General features: G+C 40.4%; 1 protein-coding gene across 2 annotated transcripts in view; it reads right to left on the bottom strand.

Annotated features, from left to right (window-relative positions):
• The window catches only part of TIMD4 (T cell immunoglobulin and mucin domain containing 4), a 79,762-nt gene extending 66,162 nt beyond the window's left edge, over window positions 1-13,600 (bottom strand). Inside the window, exons 1-6 of one of the 2 annotated variants that reach the window (XM_031672707.2) lie at window positions 13,574-13,600; window positions 11,392-11,449; window positions 9,166-9,498; window positions 5,859-6,380; window positions 5,516-5,605; window positions 35-90 (exon numbers count right to left, since the gene is read on the bottom strand). In XM_031672707.2, coding sequence (XP_031528567.2) covers window positions 35-90; window positions 5,516-5,605; window positions 5,859-6,380; window positions 9,166-9,498; window positions 11,392-11,437 — 1,047 coding nt within the window. In that variant the 5' untranslated portion in view covers window positions 11,438-11,449; window positions 13,574-13,600. Of the gene's footprint in view, window positions 1-34; window positions 91-5,515; window positions 5,606-5,858; window positions 6,381-6,806; window positions 6,880-9,165; window positions 9,499-11,391; window positions 11,450-13,573 lie in introns of those variants that run through there. The other variant, XM_072953794.1, reaches the window with a different exon arrangement.
• Window positions 13,601-20,821: the final 7,221 nt, after the last annotated feature.

Below are 20,821 nucleotides of genomic sequence, written 5' to 3'. Positions count from 1 at the left end.
TGCCTCCAGGGAGACATGCAAGGAATATGCTTACACTTTGGTTGTTAGGCTGAAGGGCACCTGAAGACTTGGTCACAGTGTCATTTCCATCTGTAAAACAAGAGGGACAATTAAGCAAAAAATATTGACTTTTCACTGAAAACACTATATAGATTCACATTGCTTTCTGGTAATGAATGAAAAGTTGAATAATACTACAGCCAAATGCTGGAGGCATTGCAAGAGTTACACCAAATTATGAACATTTATTAACTTAACCAGTAAGGCTGTGTTTCTTAACCATTTTGTCAAAGACCTTTTGACAACAAGACCCCTTTTTTCTTCTTTATTGAAAAATACATGTACACACAAAGGTTTACCTACAATTTTAGGAGTGACAGTGGCCCATTCTCAGGACCAGTATAAAAATTCCCATCTAAAGTTAGGTAATCAACGTTTTCACGACAGTTAAGAAACTGCCCATCAGTGCTCAGATGCCAAACGCACATCCAAAGATCGGAACCATCCTATTCGAAATGGACATCACGTTGGTTTTGCATTCCAAATGTGAGTAAAATGTACTAAGGTATCCAAAAAGGTGGCCTACAACCCCGACATTATACTCCAGCTGCCTAGACATTGATCCAGAAGTACTTTGTAAAACAGCTGTTACATCAGCCCCAAGACCAATATATCCTACACAACCTAAAACCCCGCTATAAATGGATATCACGCCTGAAAGTTTTGAATGTCCAAATTTTAATAGGGCTTTTAAATATCTCTTTTGTCACACAGAACATAGACTGTTGGCCCACCTAAGCAACCATAGGTCAAATACGGGACTCTCTTTTTGCTGAGTATCTAGCACAGCACTCTAAATCCTTACAACAATTTTTTGAATCTATTTTATAGATGAGGAAACAGACCTGAAGTGGTTTAACGAGTTTCCAGCCCCAGTACAGGATAAGAATCTCAGCTCAGGGCCCCACACGCATTCCACTCCCATCGCAGGAAGATACTACGGGTCTGGGAAAATCCCTGACTACTGTAGAACCTCAGGGGCAATGAAAGTGCACTAACCATCCCCCCCAATCTTTACATTACCGCACCTGCATTTTATTCATTCTGACACTACTCCTTAGACAGCCATGGACAATACCTACAGTAGATCGTCATTCTAAGTGAAGTAAGCCAGAAAGAGAAAGAAAAATACCATATGATATCACTCATATGTGGAATCTAAAAAAAAAAAAAATGAAAAAAGGACACTATGAACTCAACTACAAAACAGAAACAGATTCACAGACATGGTAAACAATCGAATGGTTACCAGGGAAAGGGGGTGGGAAGGGATAAATTTGGGAGTTTGAGATTTGCAAATGTTACCCTTTATATATAAATATAGATTTAAAAAACAAATTTATTCTGCATAGTGCAGGGAACTATATTCGATATCTTGTAATAACCTTTAATGAAAAAATATGAAAACGAATATATGCATGACTGGGACATTGTGCTGTACACCAGAAATGGACACATTGTAACTGTCAATTAAAAACAAAAGACAATATCTACAGTCTAGGCTCTGTTTATGATTTATGTTCTAACCTTAAGTAAGTCCCTCGGGTATTGAATGGGTGACGTAAAACCAGCATGGACTTGAATCACACAAAATTTGAGTTCAGTGCTGATCTTGTCCCTTGGCAATATGACCTTGATCAAGGTCCTTCGCATACACATTTATGTATGTATGTGTATGTGTGTGTGTGTGTGTGTGTGTGTATTTATAAAAATATATATATATTTATACTTCTAGCTGGGGCAACCGTGAACTATAAGATGTTGATAGCACCCGTCTCATCAAGTTGTCACATTAGATGGTGCAGGTAAAGCACTTAGCACCATATGAGACAAATATCAGAGCTATTACTAATCTTTGAGGGAGCAATGGGGGAGGGACGCTGTGCAATGCACTTTGCAAACATCATGGCCCTCATCCCTCACAAACATCCTGTAAGGAACACACCACGACTTGCCCACAGGCACGCAGCTAGTAACTGGCAGTTGAATTGGAAGCTGTCTGTCTCCAAAGCTGAACTATAGGGTACCCCCCGCCACAGTCTGGCAATGGCAATAAACAAGGCCCGCCCCAAAATAATTAAATGAGATAATGTGTGAGTTTGCTGCACATCTATCCGTCAAAAGGTGGGTGGCAGGCAAGATGACGACCAAAATTCCTTCCAGACTAATGTTCTTTGCTTCTGGGAGGCTTTAGCTCACTGAAGTCTGGCTCGGGCACAGTAAGCATTTGGCCGGAGAGCCTCAGAGACCCTGCCAAGACGGCAGAAGTCCCTTAAGCCGTGGGGACGCGGCTGCTCCAACGTCTGTTCCGCTCTGGGAAGCTCTACCTTGACTAGGTTTTAGTGACGTATTTTAAGGAACGATTGCCCACTCCTCTTGTCTTCCTCCTCACAGCCTCAGAGTGTGGGTTGCAGCTGCTCCTCCTGCTGTTACCTTGTATTTTTATCCACTTTCACTTTGTTTTTGTGCCCGGAAACAGTTCCCACTAAGGATTCCACTTTCAAAACCAAATGTCCCCATTAACTAATCCCAATTGAATCGGCCCCTCTCTGAGTCTCACTGCAGGTCCATTTTACATCAGCCAACTTCCAGGAATGACTGGCAGAAGGTCCGCCATACTGCGGGTCCCCTACAGAGTGGCAGCTCCTGAGTACAATGAGTCATACCCACGAGGAGTCTTGCAAAACGTGACTTTGTTTGGATACAGCACAGGCACAAGGACACAGAAGCCAGCTCAGCATTAAAAAGGGGTTTAGTGTGTGCCGCTCCCCCAGTTTACCACCATGGGTAATGGAGTTATCTCGGAAAGATGACAGGATTCAGTATCACCTGTCTCCACCACAGGAAAGACAGGCCAATCTTATATTTCAAAGGAATATGGGACCTGCCCAGACTGGGAAGAGCGGGGAAGACTTTTCAGAGAGGAAAAGCAGAATCTCAGAGGGACATGCCTCTTCGGAGCCTGGGTTGGCATCCTCAACCCAGCTCAAAGTGTCCGTGTGAAATGAAAGCTCAGTACGATAGCCAGGGGGCGCCTCCTGGGTGTATTTAGGGTCTGGGGCTTAGAGGAAGCATAAATACAGGTGATCAGTTTGGTTCAGACCAGCTTAATTTGGATTTAATTGTTATAAGGTGCTGGCCCAAGGGAGCAAGTCCAGTAATAAGTTTAAAGTCAAGTCTAGTTCATTTAATTGAGAAAAATGCGGATGTGCACATGGACATTTCCAAATCGTACATGCTACCCGCACCAGCCAGGGGTATGTATTTCTGGACATTCTAAGTAATAGTCCTATTTGCCACTATATCTATCACTTACCCCCTTTTACCTGTGTCCCAAGCTCTTTATCTCATTTAATCCTGGCAAGAATCCTACAAGATTGGCAACATTCCATCCATTTTACAAATGATAAAAAGAGATTCAGAGAGGATAAGACATTTGTTCAAGTCACAAAGCTCGTCGGAGTAGTCAGGGCCAGCACTGAAGTCAGATCTATCTCATTCCAGAATGCATGCTCTTAACAGGGTGCCAGTGATGATGAGAGTTTTTGTTTGTTTTTGTTTTGTTGAGGTAATTAGGTGTATATATATTTTAATGGAGGTACTGGGGACTGAACCCAGGACCTCGTGCATGCTAAGCATGGCACTCTACCACTAAGCTATCCCCTCCCCCGATGATCCTAGGTGTTCAGGAGAGAAACTAAAGTTACCTGCTGGGCATGAGTTCAGTGCTCCCACAACTTTATATCCAATCCGTCCATGAATATTTTAGGCAACTAGTGTGTACAAGGTACACAGAGCACAGAGAGGGAGTGGAGGTAACGGTAAATGTCCCTGCCCTGGATCTGCTCCAGTGTTCACTTCCTTCTTATACTGTAAAGTTCAACTCTAAACACAAACTCTTTCGGAAACTATCAGGGTAAGTACCAGAATCAATGAATACTATCCCCAAGGAGGTCACACAGACACAGAGACCAGCACTTTCCTTCTGAACCTCTGCTTTAAACAAAGTCAGTAACTTAGACGTGGTCACCAAACCACATGCTCTAATCCACCTTTGCGGGCACAGACTAAGTATGAAGAAGCTAAATCAGTAACAAGAAAGTTAACAGATTCTCTAGAACAAAGCTGTTTTCCTAACAAACTTTTATGGCTCCAAAATTCCACTTTTAACCTACAGCCCTCTCTTCCAAACTCAGTTCATAGCCCAGTCCTTCAGATCCCTCCTAGTTAAATATACACATGGTGCAGTGGGAGTCGAGGGAAATCAGTATGTTCCATCAGATATTTTTTAGCTAAGAGGTTGTGACATGTCTGTTGCTCCTCAGAATCCAAAGCCACCTCAAAGTTCCAAAGGCGTTGGAGTCTTTGAGAATCTTCACTAAAAAGTTTTATTTTCAGCCTTAAAAATAGAAAATTTGAACCCAAACTTGTCCTCAGAATGGAAAGCTACTTTCCTATCTGTAAGTCCAATTATTCTCCATTTGCGTTAAACCTAAACTTTTATCTATCGGAAATTTGAAGTATGAACTGAATAGCCTGAACTGAAAAAAACAAACGTGTGTATTTGAAGTCCCATAAGTCCTTAAATTCGATATTTACTTTTTCATTGGTATAAATAACGTTTCTGTGCTACGTTACTAAATTAAAGGATACTAGAAGCAAAACTGTGTAAGTCACTGACACCCTGAAAAGTCAGGGTAATTGTACGAAGGCCTCTCCAGCGAGGATATCAGAACAGGACAAATTCATCCAAACATAAGCTCTGTGTTCAGTATAGAGGATAGCACAGGTCCAAAATTCAAATTAATGGAGACAATCCAGACTCAACCACTTTCTATTCGTATGACTGTCAACATTGAGCTTTGACTCTGTGCCTCGATCAGCACAGGTATAAAGTAGCAAAGAATCACACCCACAGTGCACATGGGTGTCCTAAGAAATAAGTGACATAATACTTGTAAAGCACTTAACTTGGTTCCTGACACAGGAAACAGAGTAAACACTAACCTTGCTGAAATCTCATCCTCAAGTGTTGGGTTAGACTTGAGAAGGGATTAAATGACTGCTATTCAGAGCTCCTTGTGTGGACAGAATCTCATTCCTCTGCCCCTGTATTCTGGCATTCCCTATTTTTTCTTCATAATGCTGTGGGCCAAATCCACACCATTCTGCTTAGATGGCTGAGGCCAATGAGCTGGACTTTTTTTTCTTTTTGCTACTATTGAATTCCTTTGAGAATCTGACAAAAAGCTATTGTTACCCCCTCACTCTAAAAATGCTTACATGTACAAAAGATGAATATAATATGGGACAGGGCTTCACAGTCTCTGTGAAGCCACACTTGGAACCCAGGCAATAACCTTCCCCTCGATTCTACTTCTGCTTTACACAAGGCCCTGGATGGTCTACACCCTCTCAGTAAAAGCCCCCTGGGCTCAGAAGCACGTCTGTTTACCTGGCTGGGGTTTCTTTGTGGGTCTTGGCTTTGGACGGGCGGTGGTGTTGGCCCAAGTTGTAGTTGTCATTGGAGGCCTGGTAGGTGGACCTAGAAATCAACAGGAAAGCAAGGAGTCAAGCAGCAAGAAACAAGAGCTTGTGCTGGGCTTCGCTCTCAAAATGCTCGTATGCACAAAAGATGAATACAATGGGGGACAGGGCTTCACAGATTCTATGAAGCCACATTTGGAACCCAGATATCAACCCTTCCCCTAGATTGTATCTCTGCCTTAACACAAGGCCCTGGATGGTCTACACCCTCTCAGTAAAAGCTCTCTAGACTCAGAAACATATCTGTTTACCTGGCTGGGGTTTCTTTGTGGGTCCTGGCTTTGGATGAGCGGTGATAGTTGGCCTAGTTCTCTTGGTGGTGACAGTTGGCCTGGTTCTCTTGGTGGTGACAGTTGGCCAAGTTCTCTTGGTCGTGGTGGTTGGCCTGGTTCTCTTGGTGGTGACAGTTGGCCAAGTTCTCTTGGTCGTGGTGGTTGGCCTGGTTCTCTTGGTGGTGACAGTTGGCCTACTTCTCTTGGTCGTGGTGGTTGGCCTGGTTCTATTGGTGGTGACAGTTGGCCAAGTTCTCTTGGTCGTGGTGGTTGGCCTGGTTCTCTTGGTGGTGACAGTTGGCCAAGTTCTCTTGGTCGTGGTGGTTGGCCAAGTTCTCTTGGTGGTGATAGTTGGCCTAGTTCTCTTGGTGGTGACAGTTGGCCTAGTTCTCTTGGTCGTGATGGTTGGCCTGGTTCTCTTGGTGGTGACAGTTGGCCAAGTTCTCTTGGTCGTGGTGGTTGGCCAAGTTGTCATAGTTTTGATAGTTGTCCTTGGAGGAGCTAGAAATCAACATGAAAACAAGGATTAATCAAGCAGCAGGAAATAAGAGCCTTGAGCTGGGCTTGTACAGCCACACCACCAAGGAGACTGCCCCCAGGCAGAACTGGGCACTTGTCTTCCATGAACTTGAGTTCTTGACATTGGTCAACTAGAATCTGTGACTGAAGAGAGCTTGAAGACGTGTTCAGTACAAAGAAACAGCTGAATCGAAAGGATTATATTTGGGAAGGTTTACAGGTTAAAAAATGGTACCTGGGATTTGTAATGAAGTATTTTGAAAAGACTAGGCATGCCTATCAGATTGATGTATCTTCATACATATCCGTGAGGTAGAGGAAAATGTCTAGAGCCTGAAGCTGTCCTTGTCCTGTCAGTGGTGTATGACTAAGAGTTAAGTAGTGGTTCCCAAGAGCCAGAGTATTTACCAAATAAACAGCATTCAGTCCAGTCAGTCCGAAGGGTACCCTCCCAACAGACCTGCATTGTAGATGAGGGCTAACTCACACCATGAGCATATGCTAGATAACACAGATGATTTACACATTTAGTAAGAAGGTGGACTAGACCCTTTAAATTCCCTTCCAAACTAAGGGCTGACAATAACAACAGGCAATGACTTTGACTCTCCAGAGTCAGAGGTGGTAGAGGGTTCCAGACCACTTAACTGAAATCCTCAGAGCCATCCAGAGAAAGAACTGAAATGAGAAAGAAGCCTGGCACACAAGCAGATCATTGAAGGACCAAATAAAGAATGTGTACTTTTCCCTCACCAGGCACCTTTTTATCCCCCACAAGAAGTATCCTTAAATTTCAACTCTACTAACTAGAAACTAGAAACTCAAGTCTCTTGGATAGGGGCAACTGGTTTGAAAACTCTCCTGAGGGATTCAAGTGAAGTTAATTTGGGAAACAGCTAATTTTTGCCTTAAAGAAAAGAAATGTTTTTTTCAACAAATATTTGTGGGTGCCTATTATGTATGAGGCATTAGTAAAAGTTTTAGGCTTCACAGTCCTGCAATCTTGGTAGTAATTGCTCAGCTCTGTCACTGTGGAGGAAGAGGAAGCAGCCATGGACAATAGATTAATGAATGGGTGTGACTGTGTTCCAATAAAACTTTATTTACAGAACTCTTGGTGAGCCTATTTTAGAATCTTATCTGGCCCTGGGGCTACCGTTTGCTGACCAGTGTAATCAGAGGCTTTTAAGAAGAGTGTAATCCAATCTCCTTCCTTCAGTTTAAAAATCTGAATCTAGAGGTAAAAAGTAAGCAAGCAAGAAATCTGATCAAAGGATGATAGTGGAAACAAAGAAAGGGAAACCAAATTGGCTTGATTTACTAACATGTCTTCCTTACTGGTAAATATATCCTGAGGAAGAAGCTAGGAAACTAAGGGTAGAAGGAGCTGGTGAGGAAAAATAGGAGGTTGAAAAGTAAGCTCGTTCTGTGAAAAGTGCAAGAAAACTTAAGCAAAGAATTGGCTTGGAGGCCGAGAGTCACCTTGGTTTGGTTATGGGGCCATTTCCCACTGGATGGAGCGGTGGCTTTATAAATAGCCACCAATTAAAGAATTTCTAAGCACTATAAAAGTCCCCAACTAATTTCCTTCTATGTCATTTAAAAAAATATTCAGTCAGACCAATAATATAATTTCAGGACTCCAAAAATGTAATTGTAATCTCTTCTGCCCACACTGCCTCCTCACACCTGTCTACAGCACACAATATCGCCAGCCTCTTTCGGCATCCTTAAATTGCCTCCTAGATATAGTTTCCCCAGAGTTAGCCATTCTCTCTGTCAGAATTCACCTTATTTGTTGTGTCTTCATAAAGGACACAAGCCAATTACAAAAGTTGGGAGGTTGCAATATGAGGTTCATTTTAATTAAAAAAGACAGAGCTTACGAAGGCCATAGGTATTGGGTTCTACTGTCAACATAAGACCTTAGAGAGGGGAGATTCATTAGGAAAGAGCACCAGAAACCAGGAAATCCTGAAGAACCTACTCCTTTCACTAAATGGTAAGAAAAATTAGGATGTCCACCTCAAGACGGAAAAATGTAAACTTCCCAGATTTGGGGGTTTTGTGAAATTCTTAAAAGCAATTGGTGAAATTCTTAAAAGCAGTTATTGAGATGCAAATGTTTTCATATTGCAATAAGGTCATTTTCATTTTTAAGCAAGCAACTTGGTGACAGGATGTGAAACATGCTTCAAAAAATCCAACACAGGGCGAGGCAGTAGGGGGAGATGGTAGAAACAACTACACAGGCTGATACAATGTGTTTGCAATGAGACTCAGTTGACAATTGTCAAAGCTGAATGACACATCTACTTGACAGTACCTTATATTACCTATTTTATATGTATGGAATTCTCTGTAATTCTTAAAGTGTTCAGAAAGGACCTTAAAAAATTCTTCTAAGACATCATCTCAAAGTAAAGGGCAGTTCTTCAAGTGGAGGAAACCCAGCTTGATAAAAATCACTGTATTTCACTGTGGGACAGTGAATGCTTTTTCATGAACCAACTAGTGTTTTCGAAGCACTGCTTCAGGAGATCTTTGGCTGACTGGGAAAATCCTCTAGCCTATGGTCTTGAATCAAGGTTGGTCTTAACACTTCATTCTAGAGAAATAAAAATTATCCTATCCCAAGAGTTACTGCAAAACAGGATTGTAGGAACCTCCTCTTTCCTTATTAAAGGAAGAAGTTAATACCAAACAGAAAACTCTTATCTCTGTGAACCCACTGGAAGTGATCAAAGGGAGAAGAAGACAAGCTCACCTGGCTTTATTTCCAAAGATATGGTGAGTTTTCTATCGTTGAACCAGCCCTTCCTTTCAATACGGCAACAATACAGGCCACTGTCCTGCACGGTTGGATTGTCTATGGTCAGAGACACGTCCCCGTTCCAAATATCTCCCTTTAGTGAATAACGCGGACTCTGCTGATAGGTGACACCATATCCATCAGTCGAGATCATTTCAGCTGTGCAGCGAGACCAAGGACATGGCCCATGGCCCCAGCACATGGTTGTGACTTTGCCAGTATAGGTGCAGGGCAGTACAACAGGCTGACCCACCATCCCAACCACTTTTACGTAAGACATGACACCATCTGTAAACAAAAAGAAACCGGAGCATGAGGCCTCAATATTTCAATTTTAATTTTATTTTCCTTTTTTTTTCTTTATATAGGTTTTTGTTGTTGTTGTTGTTTGTAATCATCTGACAATATCTTGAATTTTAAAAATTTAGGATAAGCGTTTTTCTCTGTTACATATTCTTTAGCAGCATTACTATTTATTAGATATATTATAGATGAAATGTAATAGAAACGATTTTCTGTATTCAGGATTGTTTCCTAATAGGATAGATTTCTAAGAGAGAAATTACCAGGATATAGGGCCGAAATATTTTCGGTCTCTTGGTAAACATGACCAAATTTCTTTCCAAATGAAGCAAATGACATTCCACGAATGCATGAGTGTGTATTCCACCCTGTGTTTGACAGGCACTTGCTTACTGAATAGGTAATCCACACACATGGCTTTTCCCCTTCCCTAGATTGAATCACTCTCAGTTGTCTGTTTTAAAAACTCTATTGCATTTAAAGTTTTAATTTTCAATTTTTATTGCAATTTTTAAAATGGCTCTTGCAAAGGAAGTCACCTCACAATGCCTCTGTCATTAAAAAAAGCAGAGCTAATGTCTAGCTTAAAGCATTGCTGGCTAGAAGGCCTGGTAAATGCTTTAGAAGTCAGTTTTTAGAAAAATAGGTAAACAATACTTTCAGGAACCGGGACTTATTACGGGTTTTAGGGTCAATTCAAAAATTTTAAGCAGGGATCCCTTCTGGTGAGTTGATGACAGTCCTGCAATGGAGCAAGGTCCACTTACCCAGAGAAAACCAAAGAACTGGAGAATAGTCAGTCAAATACTAAATTTTGTCACTTAAAAACAAACAGAGGCAGGAAAACTCTCGCCTGTGGCTGTGGCTTTAAAAATTTGTATTGCCAAATGCAGACCAGGTAGTCCCTAAAAGAAATCTGAGGTACAACAGCTAATCATAGCTGACTGCTGTGAGTTTGGGAAATGCTCTGGGAATAAAATGCTCACTGTTATGCAAAATAAGGGTCATTTGGAACTCATTGTTATATCTCAACTCATTGCTACAAGCTTATTTGTAATTCATTGTTACATAAAATAGTTTTTTCACTAGAATTCTTATATTTAATTTTGCTTAATATCACTTTTGGATTACAAAAGTAATACATGCTAATTATAAAAACTTAAGGTATAGGAGCATAATAAAAACCAAACTTTTCCTCATAGTCCCACCTCAAGAGATAGGTGTGTTTTTTTCTTTACAGTCTAGTCTAGTTTCTTATTGATTGATTGATTGAATGATTTAGGAGGTGGGGGAGCAATTCGGTTTCTTTATTTTTTAAAGGAAGCACTGGGAATTGAACCCAGGACTACACCCTCCTCCCCGAGAATGCTTTTAAAATTTAGGATATGTCCATTCCTTAATCCTTCCTATCTCACAGAATATTTTGAACAAAAATATTTTGTTTTTAAAAGAAATAGTTGTACACGGTTTAAAAACTCAAAGGGCACACAATAGTACAATACAGGGCTCACCTACTTCCCACCAGATCCCCATTCCTTGTCCCCATCCCCTCCCTGCCATGATAACAACCATGACTGATTTCTACATACACTTGAGTAGTTCATGCATGCACAACCATCTATCTATTCCCTTTTGATTTCAACACAAATGGCAGCCTCTGTTGTACATGGTGCCTTGTTCACCTACCCATAGATGTTGTAACTCATAGCATGTAAGCAATTTCTTTGGCTTAAGGTTTCAGCATGGTTCTTTGCTCACTAGTTAACCCCATTATCTTCCAACAAGGCCCAAGAACATCTGTCTCCTCCACCACACCCACACACCCCTACGCTCCCCCATCCCCAGGGCTTCCAAACCACAGCCCACCTATTTACTTACTTGTCAGAAGTAGGATGAGGCCTGGAATGGCTACCCAAGGATGCATGATGGTACCAGCCTGAAGGAAAGAGAAAGCAGAGTGAGTGGTTGGTGTGCCGCCCAACCTGATATGTCAAAACGAGTCTTAATCCTCAGACTGCAACTTCCTTCACCCTCAAAGGGCAGATCGCGTAACCCCGCCCGCTGAGAAGGAGACCACGCAAAGGCTTCAGGTTTCTGTTAGCTCCAGGTGACTGGGGGCTCGGCAGCTTCCAACAGACAGGCAAAGCTGTCCTCCGGAGCAGTCCCTTCTTTCCCAGCTCCTAGAGGACTCCCGGTGCTGACAGAGGAGATAAGGGAGTAAACAGGAAGGAGACCAGAGGCATGCTCAGCAGGAGACCCCCGAGCGAAGACCAGTCACCCCAAGGCAAGATGCACTTATCCTTGGCCTCTAAGATGAGAGCCAGCTGGCCTTCAGGTAAGGGCGGGGTACTAATTCCTGCTCTGTGGACACGATGGCTGGTCCCCAGCCTCGGAACTTGACTATCGTCAAGTCCTCCATTAGCAAGTGTCACCTGAGATTAAAAAATGCACAGCGTGAGAGCTGTGAGTTTCAGTTTATCTGAGGACTTACTGAGGACTATCTATGGCCCAGGAGACTGCCTCTCAGATAGCTCTGAGGAACTGCTCCTAAGAGGCAGGTATGGGAGGTGAGCATATATGTGATTTTGGAGAAGGGCAATCAAGCACACATCTGGGTAGAAGGTTGCTGCTAGTCACGAGGAACAGATATCTCCGTTAATGACTTTAGTGCTTTTCTGAGTACGGGAAGATGAAAGAAATTTGGATAAAATGTTCTCCTAAAAACATCTGTCTGAAGGCCTGTTCTACCAGTTTTCCCAGAGCACAGATTGCTTCATGACTGAGCTCTGTCCTGAACTCCCTTCAGGGTGTGTTGAACATCAGCCACCACAGTGGCTGGTGACTTAATCCCTGTAGAACCAGGTGGTGAGCGACCCTCTTTATCTGGCAGTGCCCCCTTAAGGTTATAAATTCAACGAGTTCTTGACCATTTTATCCCATGGTGCTAAGAATGCTCTTTCCTAGGTCAGGCCAGGATTTCGTCAATAGGCCACTCAGTGTGCTATTACTGGACTGTGCCCTGCAAACAGCAGCCAAAAGTCTCTGGACCACCTGTCTTACTGGTCTGTTAAGTTCCAGATAGAGAGTTGCTTCTTGTTGCTTCTTCCCATATCTGGGGTTACACTATTATAATCTTGAAGTCATAAAGAACTATATATTTGGTCAATGATTTCAAGTTGCCTAGCCATCATTTTTATCAGAGGCTCAGCCCCACATCTGGTAATGCAAGAAACAACAATCTTGTAAAGATAGGCAGAAGACAAATAATACAGCTAGTAGCATTACTCATAGGGTCATAAGTAAATATTTAAGCCAAGAGCTCCATCGGGTGCAGCCCAGTATATCTGCAGCTCAGCTGACCCAGTCTGTTCTGTACCAACCTCTATCTTAAAAGTAATGATATACTGGTATTATTCATAAGGTACCCAGCCTAATTGTTCCCAATGTAAGCGGGGATTTTAAACTTCAACGACCGCAGTCTGATGTTAGTCATATAACTCCATCCTGTAATTGAAGGAGGGTCCTACTTCTAGTAATCAGGAATCTGTATTATTTGACTGAAATTTAGCTTGTTGCTCTGATGGAGCTCGAGTGACTTTAAAAGAAAATTCTTATTTATAACCATGGTCAGAGGAAATACCATTGATTGGCCAAGTTGAGTAGTAATATCAAGTGGCCTGAACAGAACAATGACATCTCTCTTCTAGAATAAATTTCCTAAGGCCCATCCAGTTAGAGCCTTGCAGAGGATAAATCCACCAGGGTAACCAGAAGTACTGGATGTGGGTGATTAACCATAAGCCCAACAACTGGATTAATTTTTAAACTCAGCATAGGATTTATGCCCATGATAGAAAATTTAGGCAAAAGTCTAAGAAATTGTTATAAAGAATTATATTATGTTATAAAGAATCATATTATGCAATTATATATAACATATATTTATTTATATATTAAATATATATTTATATTAAATGTATTATGTATAAATAAATATTTATATAATTATAATTGTAGAATGCATTACTATCTAATGTAATTATTATATTGAAAACATTACAAATAATCATATGGGTCAGGTCCAGCATCCTCAGATAGCCATCTACTCCTGATGTCATCTTCTTCTTGCCCTGGTGTGAATGTAGCTTCTCCTCTGTTTTAAGGTGAGTTTGAAGTTAGCAGTTTTCTGTATAGACTAGTCCAGTGCAGGGGCCCTTTTGAAGCAGAAAATATGAATCCAAAGGTCAATTTCCTTCAGGTTTTTTTGTGTATGAGCTAGTTAAGAGCACCAGATAAGGACACTTCAATTTAGGTTGGAGACGGTCCTTTAAATGATGGCTTTTCCAATATGCATAATCTCCTGGTTGTAGATCGTGGGGCATCTGACCTGCACCCAAGGATAGATTACTGTGATAAGCTTCAGAAACAAACCTTCGAGTGTCCTTTTAATAATCCAATTAAACTTTACAATAATGTAACATAAAAACAGGGGGCTATCTGGGAAGTGAGTCTTAGGCAGTAAACACAGACCTCAATTAACAACACTAGAATTTAATATCCACTGAAACATAATTTTTCTGTCTGAAATTACCCTGATTCCTATCAAATTAAGACAAATTTCTTTGCAAAAATAAGTCTGGCTTCAATACTTGGCCTGATTATTTACACAAGTGTAATTAATTAATCATATAGGCTTAAAAAAATTGGCTTTGCTGGAACTTTTTATAAGGAATCTCAGATTGAATTTCTAAGATTTCTCAATGCCAGGAAAGGCAGCCCAAGGGCTTGCCCTCAGATTCCACCAGCAGTATCTGTAGATTTCGGTAAGGGTGAATTCCTCTCTTCTCAAGGTCTGAAAAATATCTTGAGATTCCTGCATCTGTCAGGAGGTAGCCTCCATTATTCACCAGATAAGGCTGCTAGTAACCTAAGGGTTTACAATTTCAGAGGGATCAGGTAGAGAGAAAAGATAAATGTTTCAATTCTACTTACAAAGGTATAATTTACCAAATTGCTGTAAGTCATAATTAGCTTAAGGGGAAAGGTTTCCTTATATCTGGAAAACAGATTAAAAGCCAGTAATATTTCAGACAAAAAAATTATTAAAACTATAACCATATTTATCAATTCACTCAGTCCTATGTAACTAATTCTTGATCTTTTGTTGACAGTTTTATGAAGCCATCAGGATTTCCATTGGAATTTTTAAATTTCTTACCCAGTTCAGTGTGTGACCTGAATTTTATCAGAAACCTATGCTTGTCCAAAGTCCTTTCTGTTAATCTTCTTGAAGACAAAGCATTTTTGCAAAAGCATCACAAACAATAACTTTCTATGAACAACAAAGACTTTAAAAACTCATGGTTAAAGATCTGATTACAATGCAGTTGACAAAGAAACTTGTTAACTGCTGTTACATATAACATTTTAAGATAATAATCAGAGCTACAACTGGTAACATTCTACCAAGACAGAGCAGGTTTTTAGGAATTCCAATAGTTCCTAGAATACTTAATAACATTTCTCCCTGCAAAATAACCTAAGAATATTTATCACCACTCATTTGCAATGCTTCCCATGTAATTTAACATACCAAATAAGCCTAATTAGCTTAATATTTCTCTCTTTGATAAGGAGAGAAAACAATTCTCTTGAGGTGCTCCAGGGCCCTTTGGAAAACCTCAAAGTTAGCTGGAGGTCAAATGAACTTCAATTAGAACTTGAGCTTCAGGAAGTTTGTCAAAAACATCAAAAAGTTTTAAAACACCTGATCAAATAGCATCATAGGTAATGTGAAACAATACTTATTCACTTAACTGAGTGACAATAAGAGATTTCAAAGGCAAGTATAGAAAGTTACCACAGATTACTTAAAATGTAAAGAAAATGCACAATCTGCTCTAAAAAACAGATCAATATTCTAAGGAGATTTTGCCCTTTTAACTTCAATTTATTCTAATAGTAGTCAGTCCTGACCACACATAAAATTCCTTTTTAAAGTTTCTTTTTCTTCTCACAAATCTCATACAACTTTCTATATCCATATTAATCTGTTCCTTATTTTCTTTCCCATTTAGAAATAATTAGCTTTAGGACAAAATTCTTTTCTTTTTCCTTAGCAAAATGCACGTGTAATTCTTAAACCTTCTTTTTTCTTGCATATTAACATAGTAGTCTTAATTACATATATTAATTAGAATTCTCAACTGTTAAAAAAAACCCTTAGTTTGCAGTCAAAACTAGGAAGTAAGCACTTAACGAATTGTCTTCTACATTAGTGTTATGTAGATTGGCAAACTTTAAATACTATTTATAACTTCTAAAAAAAACACATGCTTTCTTAAAGAAAAAGTCTCAGTGTGGCATCAAATGTATTTATTAGTAGTCCTAAATATCTGTAATTTCTCTGTAGAGGAAGCCTATGTTCAGTAATTAATATTCCAGTTACCTTATTTCATTTGGGGATGACCTAGATATTTAATAAACTTCCATCATTTAATTTAATTCAGAAAAATTCTCAAGTTTCAAGTTACCAAATATCTAGAAAGACTATTTTTAAGTAGATAGTCCTAAAATACAGTTATTTGTAAAGAATTTCCCGAAAAGCTATTTTATTTACATTTAACATAAATATTTCATCATACCAAGTTATTTCTCTTTTTGCTAAGAGTTATAAGATCTTATTTGACTTCTAGTAAACTCAGTTACAAGAAAAGGATTATACTTAATGTTGATAGCTCTAAAGACATGTCTGTATTAATTAAAGCAACAAACTCAAACTAACTTTAATACCAAATATTAATTCAATACTGAATATTTTCTAGTTCACGTGAACCTGAAATTCCTTTGGGTTAGTCTCTTACATTTCTAAGAATTTATATAAGCACTTAATTTCCTTTAAGTCAATTAAATAGGGCCCATTTATAAATTAATTTTGGTAATACTCTCCAGAAGTAGAGACATACCATATATATAAGGTACACAAAGACATATAGACAGATACAACTGGAGATCTTATAGCTTCATTTTTAAAACTTAGTCATGAATTAGGTATTCCAATATAAACCTTTATATAAAATATAAAGTTAATAAATAACAGTTGAAAAAAGTTGTTTACTTGCTTGAGCTTTAAATGACCTCTTTCCCCTCCACGCCCCACCTCCAATTTTTTTTTTCAGCCTCAGGACTTGGACATGCTCTAGATGAGATAACAGTTCCTGAGAGCCCTGGTGGAATATTCACCTCTTGAGCCACAGGGAAAGAAATGCAAGCTTCTCCTAGAAGGACTTGTTCACCTAGGGTTAGAACTCTTAAAAGATGGAGGCTGATGTTCTGAAGCCCCTCATTTAGGAAAGACATTAAGCCAGCCTCCCACCTCACCACCTAGTCCAGACTGTACCAGTACCTTTTAGCTGGGGGCAGAGGCAGGGGAGCAGGTATGCATTATACACCTCCAAATAAAACTCAGGATCACCAACCAATAGTCAGGAGACCTGAAAACCAGGAGAGGTCTACCCAAATTCATCTGGACTCACGAGGAGGCAGACAGACACAGGGGCTCCGCTGTTACCAAGGGCTCTGGACCCTCACAGAGTTCAGGCAAAGGAGAGAAGTCTGCCCTGCTACCCTTTGTGGCCCCCAGAACTGTCAGCTGAAATAAAAATAAAAAATAAAAAAAAATAAAAAATGAGACTGAGTTTCAGTTTTATCTGGGGACTTACTGAGGATCAAGAGACGGCCTCTCAGTTCTGAGGAATGGCTCCAGTGAGGTGAGGACAGGGGGCATCAGCATGTTTGTAATTTTGGAGACATACCCTCAGGCACACATCTGGGTAGAAGGATGCTGCTAGTCATGAGGGACAGGTATCTCAGCAAATGATTTTAGTGCTTTTCTGAGTACGGGAAAATGAAAGAAATTTGGATTCATCAAACTTTCTCCTAAAAATGTCTAACTATCTGAAAGTCTGCTTCACCAGTTTTCCCGGAGCACAGAGTGCCTCGTTCTTGAGCTCTGCCCTGAGCTCCTTTCAGGGTGTGTTGAAGCTCAGGGATGGCAGTGGCCACTGACCCAATCCTTGTAGAAGGTGGGGAGGGACATTCTATAGATGACACAAGAATTAAGCAGAAATGTAAACCATGATGCCTCACCATGCCTGCTGCAGGAAGCGAGGACACAGACCACAGCTCACTGAAGGAGACCAGGACAATGTCAGGAAGCAGAGTCCGGACCAGGCTTGGGTTCAGACCCCAGCTCTGCCACTTACAAAGCTGAGTATCCCTGCAAGTTACCAAGCTCCCCCAGGCCTTGATTTCTTCATTTGTAAAGTAGCACCAGAAACACTTGCTCCCTCAGAGGATTGTGACAGTGAGCAGAAGGGCTGTGGAAGAACTTAGAAAACCCAACTTAAATATGCATTGATATTAGTCAAGGTTTTTGGAGAATGAACTGTGTAGCAGGCTCTGTGCCAAGCACCCACATGTACTTAATCGTCACAGAACCCCTCAGGCTGGTGCTGTCACTAACCTGATTTTGGAGGAGGACACTGTGGCTTGGAGAGCTTAAATGGGCCTAGATTCCAGAAGTCATCTCACTTTTGCTCTTCATCATTAAATCATACAAACTGTGTCTGCCTTCCTTGTATTTCATTAACCCCTCTTCTGATCTAAAGACTCAGTAACTTCCTCACAGGGAGGCACTTGTGCTCCATTTCAAGGCTTCTTGCAGCCCATGACAGGTTTCCTGGAGAAGGTGACGGTGTCCTTGGCATCCTGTGACGACGCGTTCTGCACTGTCTGGGAATTAAACCCCTGACTCCAGCGGCCTCTGAACTCAAAAGAGATCTAAAGCTGGATGCTATAAACTGGTGGCCCAAATAGTATATCTGGCTTACAGAAGTGCTTTGTACATAGTGTTTAAAAATTTCTCTCTTAATTAATGGCCAAAAGTTAAAAAAAATCCAGAGAGCTCATGTGAGAATTCAGCTTTTCAGTTTTCTGTGACATAAAATGAGATGGCAACACATGGCCTGTACTACCCCTTCCCCTTAGAGTGTGCCCTCTCCAGCCCTGCCCACAGGCCTTCAGTCTCTGAAGAAGACCTGGGTGGGAGGAGGCCCCATCCTGAGACCTCCCTCCACCTACTTGAACACAAGTTCCCTTCTGTCACTGGGCCTTCACACAAGCTGTCCCCTTGAACTGTGTGCTGAAATTCACTTTGTCCATAAAATGAAGAGGTTGGACCATATGTCTTTAATAGCCCTCCCAGCTTTATGATGCTAAGCACTTGAATTCATCCAGGTAGCAATAGGAGTTCTACCGAGGAATAAGCACATTTCTGGGTACCTGCTTTCCTCTTGTTCTCTGCCTTAATACAGGGGATATTACTGACCATGCTTCAATCACCACTGAAGGTGGGGGGACAAATTCTGAAATGCCTCACACAGAAGCAGGTCATGCCTTATTTATCTGGGATACATTTTATGGCTACTTTTGTTATATTCTGAGACTCAGTCAAAGCCCAGTAGGTCAGTGATAAAAATTTTCTAATTCAGTTCAATTCTACCATACTTATTACTAATATATTGAGGCTAACAAGGTATGATTCAACACACCAATCATGCAAAGAATCTAGGACTGTGCAATCAGGCCAGCAACTAATAAACTTGGGCAGAATGATGTAAATAGTAAATATGTAATCAGACTGTGTCATTACCCCACTTACAACCCTCCCATGGTTCTTTCAGGAAAAGAAAAGAAAAGAGAAGAGAAAAGAAAAGAAAAGAAAAGAAAAGAAAAGAAAAGAAAAGAAAAGAAAAGAAAAGAAAAGAAAAGAAAAGAAAAGAGAAAAGAAAAGAGAAGAGAGAAGAGAAGAGAAGAGAAAAGAATAGAAAAGAAAAGAAAAGAAAAGAAAAGAAAAAAGAAAAGAAAAGAAAAGAAAAGAAAAGAAAAGAAAAGAAAAGAAAAGAAAAGAAAAGAAAAGAAAAGAAAAGAAAAGAAAAGAAAAGAAAAATTCTACCCTCTTTCCCAGACTTCCTCAGTGATCTGGCCCCTGCCTACTTTTCAGATTTCTCCTACCACTGTCTCCCTGCTCAGGGCTCTAGCCACCTGGGGTTCCTTCAAATGTACCTCTACTTTAGGACCTTTTCCCCACCGTGATCTCTGCCTAGATCCCCATTCCTTCACCCCACCGGTTTCAGATTTCTGGTCCTCATTCGGATCCTTCTTAAACATCACCTTCTGAGAACTTCTCCTGATCCTTCTCTGTAAAGTAACCAACCAGTCTGTTTCCAATCTCTACATGGCATTTACTACCTTGTTTCCTGTGGTGTGTGTATATGTGTGTGTGTGAGAACCATCTCTCTTCCCTCTTATATAGTGATAGCCAACAAAACTTTCTGTGATGCTGGAGTTACTCTATATGAATGCTGTGCAAGCACTTAAAATGTGGCCAGTACAACTAAGGAATTAATTTTTTCCCTTTAATTTGATTTTAATTTAAATTTATTTTTTTTAACTTTTTAAAAACATTTTTTATTGAGTTATAGTCCTTTTACAATGTTGTGTCAAATTCCAGTGTAGAGCACAATTTTTCAGTTATACATGAACATACATATATTCACTGTCACATTTTTTTTCCGCTGTGAGCTACCACAAGATCTTGTATGTATTTCCCTGTGCTATACAATATAATCTTGTTTATCTATTCTACATTTTGAAATCCCAGTCTGTCCCTTCCCACCCCCTGCCCTCTTAGCAACCACAAGTTTGTATTCTGTCTATGACTCTGTTTCTGTTTCGTATTTATGTTTTGGTTTTTTTTAGATTCCACATGTGAGCAATCTTATGTGGTATTTTTCTTTCTCTTTCTGGCTTACTTCACTTAGAATGACATTCTCCAGGGACATCCATGTTGCTGCAAATGGCGTTATGTTGTTGGTTTTTATGGCTGAATAATATTCTGTTGTATAAATATACCACATCTTCTTTATCCAGTCATCTGTTGATGGACATTTAGGCTGTTTCTATGTCTTGGCTATTGTAAATAGTGCTGCTATGAACATTGGGGTGCAGGTGTATTTTTGAAGTAGGGTTCCTTCTGGATATATGCCCAGGAGCGGGATTCCTAGGTCATATGGTAAGTCTATTCCTAGTCTTTTGAGGAATCTCCATACTGTTTTCCACAGTGGCTGCACCAAACCACATTCCCACCAGCAGTGTAGGAGGGTTCCCTTTTCTCCACAGCCTCTCCAGCATTTGTCATTTGTGGGCTTTTCAATGATGGCCATTCTGACTGGTGTCAGGTGATACC

This window comes from Vicugna pacos, chromosome 3 (assembly GCF_048564905.1).
Source record: "Vicugna pacos chromosome 3, VicPac4, whole genome shotgun sequence".
In the NCBI taxonomy this organism is placed as follows: domain Eukaryota; kingdom Metazoa; phylum Chordata; class Mammalia; order Artiodactyla; family Camelidae; genus Vicugna; species Vicugna pacos.
The sequence above is the reverse complement of the archived record's forward strand: the minus strand, read 5'-3'. Positions and strand labels throughout refer to the sequence as shown.